The sequence below is a fragment of the Psammomys obesus genome, unplaced genomic scaffold (assembly GCF_907164565.1).
Source record: "Psammomys obesus unplaced genomic scaffold, mPsaObe1.curated_primary_1811, whole genome shotgun sequence".
NCBI classification, from domain to species: Eukaryota; Metazoa; Chordata; class Mammalia; order Rodentia; family Muridae; genus Psammomys; species Psammomys obesus.
The window spans coordinates 20,573,896-20,588,275 of record NW_026596095.1 but is presented as its reverse complement, the minus strand read 5'-3'; the positions used below and the strand labels follow the sequence as shown (position 1 = coordinate 20,588,275).

At 42.2% G+C, this 14,380-nt stretch overlaps 1 protein-coding gene across 1 annotated transcript in view; it reads right to left on the bottom strand.

Annotated features, from left to right (window-relative positions):
- The window catches only part of Ppa2 (inorganic pyrophosphatase 2), a gene marked incomplete at its 5' end in the record, with an annotated part of 60,334 nt that overhangs the window by 30,762 nt on the left and 15,192 nt on the right, over positions 1–14,380 (bottom strand). The window contains 1 exon segment of the mRNA XM_055628149.1: positions 12,792–12,878. Coding sequence (XP_055484124.1) covers positions 12,792–12,878 — 87 coding nt within the window.

Sequence of the window (14,380 nt, the reverse complement as noted above, 5' to 3'; positions counted from 1 at the left end):
TGGTACTCGAGACCAAAGGAATTGTTAAGGTCTTCATAAAACAGAACATCTTGCATTTGAAATTACTGTGCAATTGTCAATGAAAAGCTGGCTGAGTTGGAGACCTCACAGATACATTGGCTAAGCGGCTCTCAGCCCGAAGCAGTTTTGACCTCTAGAAGATACTGGCTGTCTAGAGGCATTTTTGGCTTACGAGCATCTCAGCGGAAGAGGTGGGGGATGTTCCAAGATACAATGTTCTGACAAAGAGTTAGCTACCTCAAACGTCAGCTGCCCTACAGAACCAGGCAACAGGGGAGGTCTTGAGAACTTGCTTTCTCAATTATTTCGTTTTCTTATTTATAAGACGTATTTTCCAAAAGCATAACAACCAGTGAGTCTGTTTTGTAGACATTAAGGATAGCAGGAGACAAGTTCAGACAACTGTCAAGATTCATCAGATGAAATAGCCTTTGATCTCAGAAGAACAGAGAGAGGGAGGGAGCCTTATTTCAGACAAACCAGTCTTGACTGTGATACCTTCAGAGCAGAGGGGGAAACTCAAACCCCAAATTGCAAAGGATGCTTAGGAACAAATGGTAAAATCCTTAGGAAGCCGCTATACTCCAGTTTAAATCAATTCAACAAATTTATGCTGACTGTATGTATAGTTTTCTCATAGAAACCAAATGAATAATACATGATCTCTTAAGAATTCACAGTGTTAAACATTTTTATGTCTGTGGCCCTCAGTCTACTATCAACCGACAGAATCCTGTTTTGTTCCCTCAAAGACTTCCCACTGCCATTTTTCTTCCAGCTCACTTATGGACACTTCTCAGTCACTGCTTTGTTCAAAGGTGACTGCATTTACTTCTCACTTAGTACATTCTGCCCTGGCTCATGCTCACTAAAGGAATCAGTGGCTCTAGTTGCTGAAGGGCATCTTCTTTCTCCAGCTGGACTGTTACTCTACCCTTCCAAGGAAATGAATGAATGCAGCAAATGCTGTGACCACATCTGTGGGAACAACAGAGTTTAGTACGTAGAGATTATGAAGCAGGAGCCTAAGTTTGTCTCGAGGTTTCAGGTAAAACCTGACTAAGCTGTCGTGGGGAAATTTCCAAAAGGTACAATCTCAGTCATAAATGTCGGGCTGAATTTGTCCTCCACGATCCTAGGAGATGATTTGAGGTAAAATTATTTCACACAGTGTTTTAGGTTTTAGTGTCTCAACAATAAAGGGAAGATCGTATCTTCTAGTTCCCCACACTGTTGAAGAGTCGAGAACAAAGATGCATGAGCTCAAGGCCAGGCCTTTCACAGATAGTATTTCCCCTTCTGGGATCTACATGGATTATTAAAATATGCCTACCAAGGGCAATTCTCCGGAGCCTGGAATAAACAAATATAAAAGGAGCCTATAAACCTAAGCTTCATGCCGATTCAGTCCTAAGAAAGCAGACTTAGCAAGCCCAGTTGGTAACACAGAATAATGGAGAATAGCACGGTGTAAAGCATATCACTTTGTGAGTTAGGTTTTCTACTGTTGTGTGGTAAGTTAGTGCAGCTTAAAGGCTTACACGGTGTTAAGTGTCCATGGACCAAGAAGTGTTCATGCCTGGCATGCATGGATTTAAATAGTAGGCAAGCCTACAATATTGAAAGTTCGAGACTAAACTAGCCAGATATAATAATAACTAGTTAATTAATGAATATAATATACATCTTCAATAATTATACATTACACACTTACTATATACTACACTATATGTAAAATGTAAAAAATCTTTCAGTAATAATTATACATATATTAAAAACCACGTATTAATAATCTCTCATTTTATGATGCATATTGACTGACTTGGAAACCTCTATTTTAAAACCCACAGCCAGGTGGCTGTCGTGGTGTATACCTTTAATCCCAGCACTTGGAGTCAGAGGCAGACAGATCTCTGTGAGTTCGAGGCCAGCTTGGTCTACAAAGTGAGTCGGGACAGCCAAGACTACACAGAAAAACCCTGTCTCAAAAAAAAAAAAAAAAAAAAAAAAAAGCTAGTTCTAGGACAGCCAAGGCTACACAAAGAAACTCTTTCTGGAAACAAACAAAACAAAACAAACAAACAAAACACACACAAAGCACACACTGAATTTTCTTAGGAGTTATTCTTGGCTTACAGATGAGTGTGACTATGTCATGTCAATTTATCAGCTACAAATGCTGCTAACATTTCTTCTAGCTACAACCTCACTAATTACATGTTCAATGACACATTTACATGGGTGAAAATAAGATGCCTTTGTTTAATCTTTTTACTAATACTAGGTTTACACAACTGAATATTTTGCATTAAGTATGACTGATAACAACCCAAGAGTTACAACCCAAGAATAAAATATTTTTTCAATACATAATATTTCCAGCAATGAAATGTTACTTAACTTAGCAATCTTTACTTGCTATAAAATGAGATATGGGCAGGAAGCCAAAGGAACTAGCATAAAATCTGGGCATAGGAGGTATTCATTAAAATGTTATAGTTCTTTTTTTCTTGTGGCCTATTTAATTTTATAGATATCTCTTATTCCTCTTACAAGAAAATATTAAAGAAAAAAAAAACAAGTTTAGAAAAAAAAAAAAAAGCCACAATTGGTTCACATTTTTGTTGAATTCATGTGCCAGGCAAGAATACCAGTAACTTTCTGGATGGGGATTGAGCATTTTAGCCAGGGTCCTCCCTCTTGATTAGCTTCTTTAGGTGTACAGATTTTAGTAGGTTTATCCTATATTATATGTCTATATGAGTGAGTATATACCCTGTGTGTCTTTCTGCTTCTGGGATACCTCACTCAGGATGATCTTTCTAGTTCCCACCATTTACCTGCAAATTTCATGATTTCCTTGTTTTTTTTATTGCTGAGTAATATTCCATTGTGTAGATGTACCTCAATTTCTGTATCGAAGTGAATAAAGTGTAATCAATAAAAAAATTTTTAAAAATGTAGTAAAAAAAATCAGAATTTCAAGGCAGAATGGGGATCGCTCAGCTCACAAAAGGAGTGCAAATGAAGTAGGGAACAAGAAGAGCGAAGGGGTGAGGGCAATGTGACTGAGGAGAACACTGAAGTGAGAAAACGAAAACGACAAGAAAGTAAAAAATCAGGAAGTGAAGAAGCAACAAATGACAGGAAAGTGTAAGAGGTGATGAAGAGGGGGAATCAGAATGATGAACATTAAAAACAGGAGGGGAGAAACAAACAAACAAAAAACATATATACTAAGTAAATAGAGATTAATACTACCGGAAGATGTTAACCTAAGTTTCCAACCACTGAGTTCAACTAAGTCAGAAGAACATAACAACCAACAAATTCCACTAGGCGTTCTTTATATTGAGCATATGCTCCAGGCTGGGCACTGAGGCCAGCACTGGCGACTGATGCCTGAGTGTAGGGGCTGTGCAGGGACACGGCAAAGAGCAGCACATGCTGCCTGTGGACTGACCGAGCAGGTACGTTTTATCTGAACCATGAAAAGAGACAATGGAAAGTGCAGTCTCTCTCCATGAAGAGGTCTTGAATGAGTGGCTGCTCATGAGAGAGAGCAGAGGCATTCCAGCTGGTGGGTGGCGAGCAAACATGAAGAAGCAACAAAGAATGCCACGAAAGGAGGTAGGAGCAGGTACCAAGAGGAGGAAGGCATGAGAGTTTGGTGTGGTAACGATTCAGCAAGGGGGCTGGTTGGAAGAAGGAATGTGTCAAGGGAGGCATTCACAGCAAACTAGACGAAGCTAGCAGCAGCAAGAAGCGGAAGAGTTAGTTTTGAAAGCATCATTAACTGAGTGAAGAGAACCCCTCGGGGGAAGGATTTGGAGATGTGAAAGGAAAGGGTCTAGTCGTCTTCAGGTAGCATTTAGTCTCTTTTCATTTACTGTACCTCTGCTTGTTCTCCTCTTGGTATCCCCCACCCCCACCAATGGAAAATACTGAGAGCTGTAAATTAAAAAAAGGAAAAGTTGGGGGGCGGAGCCAAGATGGCAACCAACACGTAGTTTCTGAGCTGCAGAAGAGCTGAATGCCTGAGTGGGTGAGTGGAAGGACCTCTGAACCCAGGAACACGACAGTGAGGCTTTCTAAACAACAGGGAACATCGCATGAGATGAGAACTTTGGTCTCGGGTCACCCGTGGACTTGTTTGGGGAAGGATAGAAACCATCCTTTGATCTCCTGGCACTCCCTTTTCTCAGACCTCCCTCCTCCTTGGCACAGCCAGCTCACGAGATTCTCAGCTCAGAGCTCACTGCCTGGGGTCTGTAGCGGCTGAGGCGGAGCTCCTAGCCCCCTAGCAGCAACTGCCAGCTGTACCAGTCTTGGAGTCCCAGACCCATAGCACCATCCTCCCTGGGTCCCAGGTCTGCTGGCCGCCATACTAGCTCCACAGGGTCTCTCAGCCACTGACTGTACGGCCCGCCCAAACCCTCAGTAACAGATAATACGCTTTATACCCACCAAAGCCCAGCAGACCTGCCACACAAGCTAGGCACACCAGGCGCTGGGCCTCCCAGGCTTGGAGAGCACAGTGGAGAGCCCCTAGGACTTCCCAGAAGGCATCTGGACCGGCACCCCAATCTCCAGCTGCAGCTGGACTTCCTAACCTGGCGGCTGCAGCAGCACTGGGCTGGCAGAGCATGTCAGCCCTCCTGCATAAGACCAAGCAGGACCAAACCAGAGAGCAGAGAGCCCGGATACCCCGATCCCTGCCAATGTGACCTGCTTGAGAGTGAGTACACCCTTGAGTGTCTGCAGAGCCCAAGATCCAGGGTCCTTCTAAAATAGAAGCCAGGCATCAGACCTCTCCCACCCACATACCCACTGTGGGAAACAGAGGGTCACTTGGGACATTGAAGCCCCTGCTCTGCCGGTGCAACTGAGGAGTTAAGGCAGATAATGCTGGAAATTGCGCTGTGACCATCACCAGCGCCTGCTACATATACTGTAGTGCATGCACAAATAACCCCCTAGAAGCCTGCAAGGCAGAGCCCCTCCCACACACTCAAGGATTCCACATTCTCTATCACTCTGTCCCTTGAGGCACACTTCCACGCACACTTCCACACACACACACACACACACACACACAAACACACACACACGTCTGCATTTGCCCTTTTGTGCCCGCGTACTTTCCTCCCACAGGTACAGCTAGTGCACCAACGCACACGCTGAGGACACAGGACCTCTCTCAGCTTCCTGAAGAACGCTCCAGATGCCAGACAGAGACAGTACCAGTCTGAACTGCAGAATCCAGAAACAAACAGGGAAGGTTTCAGATAAACCAATGGCCAGGGGTAGGTGAAAGAACACATTCAACATAAATCAGGACATCATGACTTCACGAGCAACCCCCAAAATCGATGGATACTCTAAATCATCAGAAGCACAGAAAAATGACTATAAAGCTATATTTACCCAATTATTCGAGGCTCATAAAGAGGAAACAAACAATTCTCTCAGAGCAATAGCCATACAAATTCAGACAGTTAAAGAGGAAATGAACAAATCTATCAAATATTTGGCCAGTCAATTGGAGGCAAAGAAAGAGGAAATGGACAAAATTCTTAAAGAAACACAGGCAAATATAGCCAAACAAATAGAGGCACAAGTAGAGGTACAATTAGTGGCATATAGAGGTGAAATGAACAAAAAAATCGTAGAGAGACAGGAATCCACATTCAAACAGATGAAGGAAATGGTGCAAGGCATGAAAACAGAATTAGAATCAATAAAGAAAATACAAACTGAGAAAACCCTTGAGCTGGAGAACTTAGAGAAAAGATCAGGAACTACAAAGGCAAGCATCACCAACAGCATATAAGAGATGGAAGGGAGAATCTCAGATGCCAAAGATACACTTGTAGAAATTGACACATCTCTCAAAGAAAAAATAAAATCAAAAAAGTTCCAAACACAAAACATCCAAGAAATCAAGACCGTCATAAAAAGACAAAATCTAAGAATAATAGGAATCGATGAAAAAGAAGACTCCAGGCTCCAAGGTCCAGAAAATATTTTCAAGAAAATCATAGAAGAAAATTTTCCCAACTTAAAGAGATGTCCATAAATATACAAGAGGCCTACAGAACACCAAATAGACTATAGACGAAAAGAAACACATCATGTTACATCATAGTCAAAACATTAAATCTACAGAACAAAGAAAAGATATTAAAAGCAGCAAGGGAAAAAGGTCAAGTAACATAGGAAGGTAGACCTATCAGAATCACACCGGACTTCTCATCAGAAACTATGAAAGCCAGAAGGGCCTGGGCAGGTGTCATGCAGACTCTAAGAGACCACAGATGCCAACTCAGACTACTATACCCTGCAAAGCTTCCAATCAACATAGATGGAGAAAACAAAACATTCCATGACAAAACTAAATTTATGCAATATCTACACAGCAAACCAGCCCTACAGAAGATACTAGAAGGAAAACTCCAATTCAATGAAAACAACTTCACCCAAGAAAACATAGCATATGGATAATATCCCAACAAAAATTAAAAGAAAACAAGCAATGGAACACAGTAAGACCACCAACTCCACAATAAAAGGAACTAATGTTCATTGGTTCCTTTTATTCACTATTATCTATCAACATCAATAGACTCAACTCTCCAACAAAAATACACAGACTAACAGAATGGATGTGGAAACAGGATCCAACATTCTGCTGCATTCAAGACATGCACCTCTGCAACAAAGATAAACACTACATCAGAGTAAAGGGCTGGAAAAATGTCTTTCAAGCAAGCGGATCCAAAAAACAGACTGGGGTAGCTATCCTAATAGCTAATAAAATAGACTTTCAACCAAAATTAATCAAAAAAGATGTGGAGGGACACTACATTCTCATCAAAGGAAAAATCCAAGAGGACATCAAAATTATGAACATCTATGCCCCAAATACAAGAGCGCCTACATTTATAAATTAAACATTATTAAAACGTAAATCATACATCGATCCCAAGACCTTAACAGTGGAAGACTTCAACACCCCACTCTCACCAAGGGACAGATCATTTAGACAGAAGCCTAATAGGGAAATAAAGGCACTTACAGAGACCCTAAATCAAATGGACCTAATAGATGTCTACAGAACTTTTTCACTTAAATTCAAGAGTATACCTTCTTTTCAGCACCTCATGGAACCTTTTCCAAAAAAGACCATATAGTTGGTCACAAAGCAAGCCTCAACAGATACAAGAAGATTGAAATAATCCCATGTATTCTATCTAACCACCACGGAATAAAGCTGGACATCAACGACAATGGAATTAGAAAAAAGCCTACAAACACATGGAAACTGAACAACTTGCTGCTCAATGACAGCTGGGTTAAGGAAGAAATAAAGAAATTAAAGACTACCTAGAATTCAATGAAAATGAAGGTACAACATACCCTAATTTATGGGACACAATGAAAGCAGTGCTCAGAAAAAAATTCATAGCACTATGTGCCTTCAAGAAGAAATTTGTGACATCTCATACAAGCAACATAATGGCCCAACTGAAAGCCCTAGAAAAAAAAGAAGCAAATACACCCAAGAGGAGCAGACAGCTGGAACTCAAACTCAGGGCAGAAATCAATCAATTAGAAACAAATAAAACTATTCAAAGAATCAATGAAACCAAGAACTTGTTCTCTGAGAAATATCAACAAGATAGACAAACCTTTAGCCAAACCAACTAAAAGGCAGAGAGAAACTATCCAAATCAGCAAAATCAGAAATGAAAAGGGGGACCTAACTACAGACACCGAGGAAATCCAAACAATCATTAGGTCGTACTACAAAAGCCTATATGCCACAAATTTGAAAATCTAAAAGAAATGGACAATTTTCTTGACAGATTCCATCTACCAAATTAAGTCAGGATCAGGTAGAAAGATTAAATAGTCTTATATCTCCCAAGGAAATAGAAGCAGTAATCAACAGTCTCCCTTCCAAAAAAAAGCCCTGGGCCAGATGGATTCAGTGCAGAATTCTACCAGACCTTCAAAGAAGTGCTAACTCCAATTCTCTCCAAGCTATTCCACAAAATAGAAACACAGAAGGAACATTACCAAACTCATTCTATGAAGCCAGTCACCTTGATATCTAAACCACACAAAGACCCAACAAAAAAAGAGAACTTCAGACCTATCTCTCTTATGAACAGTGATGCAAAAATACTCAATAAAATACTTGCAAACCGAATCCAAGAACACATCAAAGACATCATCCGTCATGACCAAGTAGGCTTCATCCCAAGCATGCAAGGGTGGTTCAACATACGGAAATCCATCAATGTAATCCACCACATAAACAAACTGAAGGAGAAAAACCACATGATCATCTCCTTAGATGCCAAAAAAGCATTTGACAATGTCCAACACCCATTCATGTTTAAAGTCTTGGAGAGACTGGGATATAAGGCACATACCTAAACATAGTAAAGGCAACATACAGCAAGCCTATAGCCAACATCAAACTCAATGGAGAGAAACTTAAATCAATCCCACTGAAATCAGGTACAAGACAACGCTGCCCACTCTCTCTTTATCTCTTCAACATAGTACTTGAAGTCCTAGCTAGAGCAATAAGACAACTAAAGGAGATCGAGGGGATACAAATCGGAAAGGAAGAGGTCAAAGTGTCATCATTTGCAGATATGATAGTATACATGAGCGACCCCAAAATTTCAACCAGAGAACTCCTTCAGCTGATAAACACCTTCAGCAAAGTGGCGGGATACAAAATCAACTCAAAAAAATCAGAAGCCCTCCTGTATACCAAAGACAAAAGAAAGAAATCAGGAAAACAACACCCTTCACAATAGCCACTAATAACATAAAGTACCTTGGGGTGACTCTAAACAAGCAAGTGAAAGACCTGTTTGAGAAAAACTTCAAGTTTCTGAAGAAAGAAATTAAAGAAGATATCAGAGGATGAAAAGATCTCCCGTGCTCATGGATTGGTAGGATTAACATTGTGAAAATGGCCATCCTGCCAAAAGCAATCTACAGATTCAATTAAATTCCCATCAAATTACCAACTCAATTCTTTACAGACCTTGAAAGAAAGATTCTCAGCTTCATATGGAGAAACAAAAAATCCAGAATCTCCAAAACGATCCTGTACAACAACAGATCATTTGGAGGTATCTCCATCCCCGATCTCAAGGTGTAATACAGAGCAATAGTAATAAAAATTGCATGGTATTGGCATAGAAACAGAAAGGAGGATCAATGGAACCGAATAGAAGACCCAAAAATAAACCCACACACTTATGAATACTTGATTTTTGACAGAGAAGCCAAAACCATTCAATGGAAAAAAGACAGCATCTTCAATAAATGGTGCTGGTCCAACTGGATATCTACATGCAGAAGAATGAAAATAGATCCATATTTATCACCCTGCACAAAACTAAAGTCCAAGTGGATCAAGGACCTCAACATAAAACCAGATACTCTAAATCAGCTGGAAAAAAAAGTGGGAAACAGCCTAGAACTCATTGGCACAGGAGACAACTTCCTGAACAGAACACCAACAGCACAGGCTCTAAGAGCAACAATCAATAAATGGGATTTCATGAAACTGAAAAGCTTCTGTAAAGCAAAGAACACTGTCATCAGAACAAAACGATAGCCTCCAGACTGGGAAAGGATCTTCACCAACTCTATATCTGACAGAGGGCTGATATCCAGAATATATAAAGAATTAAAGAAGTCAAAAAGCAATAAATCAAGTAATCCAATTAAAAAAATGGGGTATGGAGCTAAACAGAGAATTCTCTGTAGAGGAATACAGAATAGCAGAGAAACACTTAAAGAGATGCTCAACATCCTTAGCCATCAGGGAGATGCAAATCAAAATGACCCTGAGATTTCACCTTATACACATCAAAATGGCTAAAATCAAAAACTCAAGAGATAACACATGCTGGAGAGGTTGTGGAGAAAGAGGAACCCTCTTTCATTGCTGGTGGGAATGTAAACTGGTACAACCACTTTGGAAATCAATGTGGAGCTTTCTCAGACAATTAGGAATAGTACTTCCTCAAGATCCAGCCATACCACTCCTAGGCATATACCCAAAATTTGCTCAAGTACACAACAAGGACATTTGCTCAGCCATGTTTGTTGCCACTTTATTTGTAATAGTCAGAACCTGGAAACAACCCAGATGTCCATCAACGGAGGAATGGATACAGAAATTGTGGTATTTTTACACAATGGAATACTACTCAGCAATCAAAAATGAGGAAATCATGAAATTTGCAGCCAAATGGTGGGATCTATAAAAGATCATTCTGAGTGAGGTATCCCAGAAGGAGAAAGACACACATGATATATACTCACTCATATAGACCTATAAGATATGATAAACATAATGAAATCTATACACCTAAAGAAGATAAACAAGAAAGAAGACCCGGGGTTAGATGATCAATCCTCACTTAGAAAGACAAATGGGATGGGCATTGGACGTAGGAGAAAACAAGTAACAGGACAGGAGCCTACCGCAGAGGGCCTCTGAAAGACTCTATCTAGCAGTGTATCAAGCAGATACTAAGATTCATAACCAAACCTTTGGCAGAGTGCAGGGAATTATATGAAATAAGGGGGAGTTAGTATGACGTGGAGAGGACAGGAGCTCCAGAAAGACCAAATACATCTGGGCACAGGGGTCTTTTATGATACTGTTTCTCCAACCAAGGACCATGTATGGATATAACCTAGACCCTCTGCTTGGATGTAGCCCGTTGTAGGTCAGTAACCAATTGGTTTCCCATATCTCAGGGACTGTTTTTGACAGGAACTCAATGGCAGGCTCTTTAACCGCCCCACCCCCCAAGGGAGGAGCAGTCCTGCTAGGCCACAGAGGAGGACTTTGCAGCCAGTCCTGAAGATACCTGATAAAACAGGGTCAGATGAAAGGGGAGGAGGTCCTCCCCATTCAGTGGACTTGAAAAGGGGCAGGGAGGAGATGAGGGAGAGAGGGTGGTGTTGGGAAGGAATGAGGTAGAGGGATACAGCTGGGATACAGAGTTAATAAAATGTAACTAATAATAAAAATTGAACAAAATTAAAAAAAAAAAAAAAAGGAAAAGGTGAATAACGCTTGAGATACAACTTGGGAGGCCCAGGAGACAGATATCTGAGTATGGATATCTGAATTTAAGGATATGAGCTGAAGTTGTCAAAACCTGGGGCCTTTGTGAGGAGGACTGGGGCTGACAACGGCTCACCTCCCTGTTCCCCAGGACTGAGTGGGCAGAAGGAAATGAGCATGTAAAAGCCAACATGGAGAGCGAGCCAGAATGCTTGGAGGGAAAGCAAAGTATTGTGATATAGGGAACAACTGTCTGGGGCTCAAAGGAGGAAGAGGGATTGGGAAGAGGTAAGAGAGCAGTAAGGGAAATCCAAAAGCCCCACAGCAGCTACTGGTGACCCAGGTGAGGGCAGTTTGACTGAAATGAGGGTGGGAGGGAAGATGGACCAATTTCACAGGGGAGTGACAACTGAGAAGGAAGTAGGGGTGGCACTGAAAGCTCTTCTTAGGGCTCTCTGTGTAAAGGAGGAGGGAGGCTGCCTGTGAGAAGCTGAAGGTAAAACGGTTGTTGGTATTGAAGAGGAAGGAGAAGAAAACACCATGTACAGGCAGGAAGTGTGGAATTTAGAGCACAGATACGGGGGGGGGGCAATGGCAGGCACAGGCTTATACAGCTCTGAGAGGAATGATGAGGGAGCTCAACTCTGCTCATGTCTACAGGAGCTTGAACTCAAAAGAGTAGAGGCTCTCCTGGGAAGGCACACCAAAACAGGAAGAGCATAGAACAACAGCAAACTAGTAGCAAATACTGTAGAAATAGAGGAACCGAAGAGAGAGACAGAAGAGTTAATGAGCAGTACCAACCCACAGGCCTGTGGACTTTCTCACCACAGGAATTGGCAGCCTGGAAGCAGATGTGAAAAGAGAAAAAAAAAGAGGCGGGTCTTTTGCGTGTGTGTGTGTGTGTGTGTGTGTGTGTGTGTGTATGTGTGTGTGTGTGTGTTTACTTGCAGGCATACATGTGTGCAGTCAGAAGACAATCTCCAGTGTCATCCATTAGGCTCCTTTTTCCTTTTATTTAGCCTGGAACTTCACCAAGCAGACCCAACTATTTGACCAGCAAGGTCCAGGTGTTGGCTTGTCTTTGCCTTCCCAGACCTGGCATTACAGGTGTGTAAACGCAACTGTGCTTGCGTTTCTCCCCGGATTCTGGGGATCTGAGCTCAGGTGATCACACACTCTAGGCGAGCACTGTACCACTGAAGCCACTCCCCAGCTCCAGCAGTTGTTTTTCATCAGGACTGAAGTTTCTAGACAACGACGAAGAATGTCAAGATCGGGCCTGGCAAACTTCCACTAAAGGCTCAGATGGCAAATATTTCAGGCCTGACAGTCCCGGTGACAAGTCCTCAGCGTGGCTGCTGGGATGGAGGAGCAGCCCCAGACTAGGCGCACACGAATACAGCTGTGTCCCGTACCTAATCAGAACCAGGTTGCCTCGGAAAGCGGCGGCGGCGGCTGGATTCCACCTGCTGTGGTTTACCAAGCCCAGACTTAGGAAAAGGAAGTGGACATACACAAAGGGTCTGGGTGTTAGAGCAATGAATTGCTTAGACTTCTGAAGAGTGAAAAGAACTGGAGGCTTCCAAATGAAATTGTGGGGCACGGTTAAACCAAAACACATGCGGGGACTAACACGGCCTACCACACAAACCTTTGAGCCTATTTCACAAACATCAAGGGGGTCGTCGTCTCCACCGAGGTCTGTGCTCTTATCCTTCAGATGGGGGTCTTCCCAGGTCTAAAGAATAGAACAGAACGAAACAGAAATGAGGCGGAAGCACAGGTCAACACTCACTGCAGTGCACCCTAATCTTCCCACGTGATCGTGAAATTCCTCCGGCTCTGGGCTGACACGCCAGTGCACCCCCAAAGCATCGCGATAATTAAAACAGATTTGCCGCTTGGGCTGAAAATGCGGCTGGTTATTTCCAGAAGATTCACCTTCTAAACCCAGTCAGTGGCTGAACCCACGTTCACAAATCTCAGACTTTCAGTTGGAGCGATCCCACGGCCGGGAATGTCTCACCGGTGGCTCCTGCCACTCGCTGCTCCACCTGACAGGTGGGGTCCTACAGAGCTGACGTCTGAAATGAACTTCCTATTGGTTAAACGCCTCCTGCTGCTAGGAATGGGCCCCCTCTCCAAACAAATGAGGAGGCATTATTTACTGTAGCAAAGAAAAACCTACCGTTGTCTCATTTCCTTCCCTTAATAGCTTCTCTACTTTGTCACGGAATTTCAAGATCTGACAAAATGATGCAAATAAGTCAACCTCTTCCAGTCTACTGGGAAGATGATGACCCGTTGGCTACAAAACATATGTTACAGTTTTGGAGATGAATAATGTAATGGGAATTTGCTCTCAAATTAAAGTCTCTCCTAGGCATTATCTCTTCCCAGAAGCTTCATAACAGCTTGACTCTGAATCAAACTACAGAAATTGACTAAAATGATTTGCCTTAAACTGACATTAGAAGGGATGAGAAGCTGTCATCTCAAGACTCAGCCACTGCTATTATCCCGGCATTTACATTACCCAAATTTACTTTCTCTATTTTAGGTAGGTAAAAATGTGCACTTACTTACAGGCAATGCCAGTATTTTCCTTCCAGTCTAAATTATAATAACCCACTGATCCATACTTAAAACAAAACAACAAAGAAATCAGGTTCAGCAAGTATTGTACTAATACTATTAATACAAGAATAACAACCAATGTAATTGTTAACCCTTTGACAGATTCTGACAAACACACACACCTTGTGAGGAATACATTATTATCCACCACATTATACCAACAACTGAAATGGTTTACTGTGGTCTCAGTGGCAGAGACAGGATTAGACTCCAGTGTGAATCAGAACTTACAATGCTCAAATTTCAGTAACAACAGCAAATTCTGCCTCCCACTTCCCTCTTTGCTGTGCCTTCCCTTACTCTCAGAATGTCTCTGTGCACTTCCCTCATAGTCTTCCGGCCACTGCTGCCTCTTTCCTATCTCCCCTACCAGACAACTGCATCCAAGGCTGGATGTTGAGTACCCACTCTGGACCAGGGGCAGTGGTGAATAAGGCAGACTCAGTAACCAAGAGGGTGCCCCGCTGATGAACAGTGTAACGTTTGTCTCAACATGCACGGGAACCAACTTGGGGCCAATCCAGAAGCAACGATCTAGATCATAAAGCCAGAAATATCTACGTGTTTTCCCTTTCCTAAGGTGGAGTCCCACTTCTATGGAGA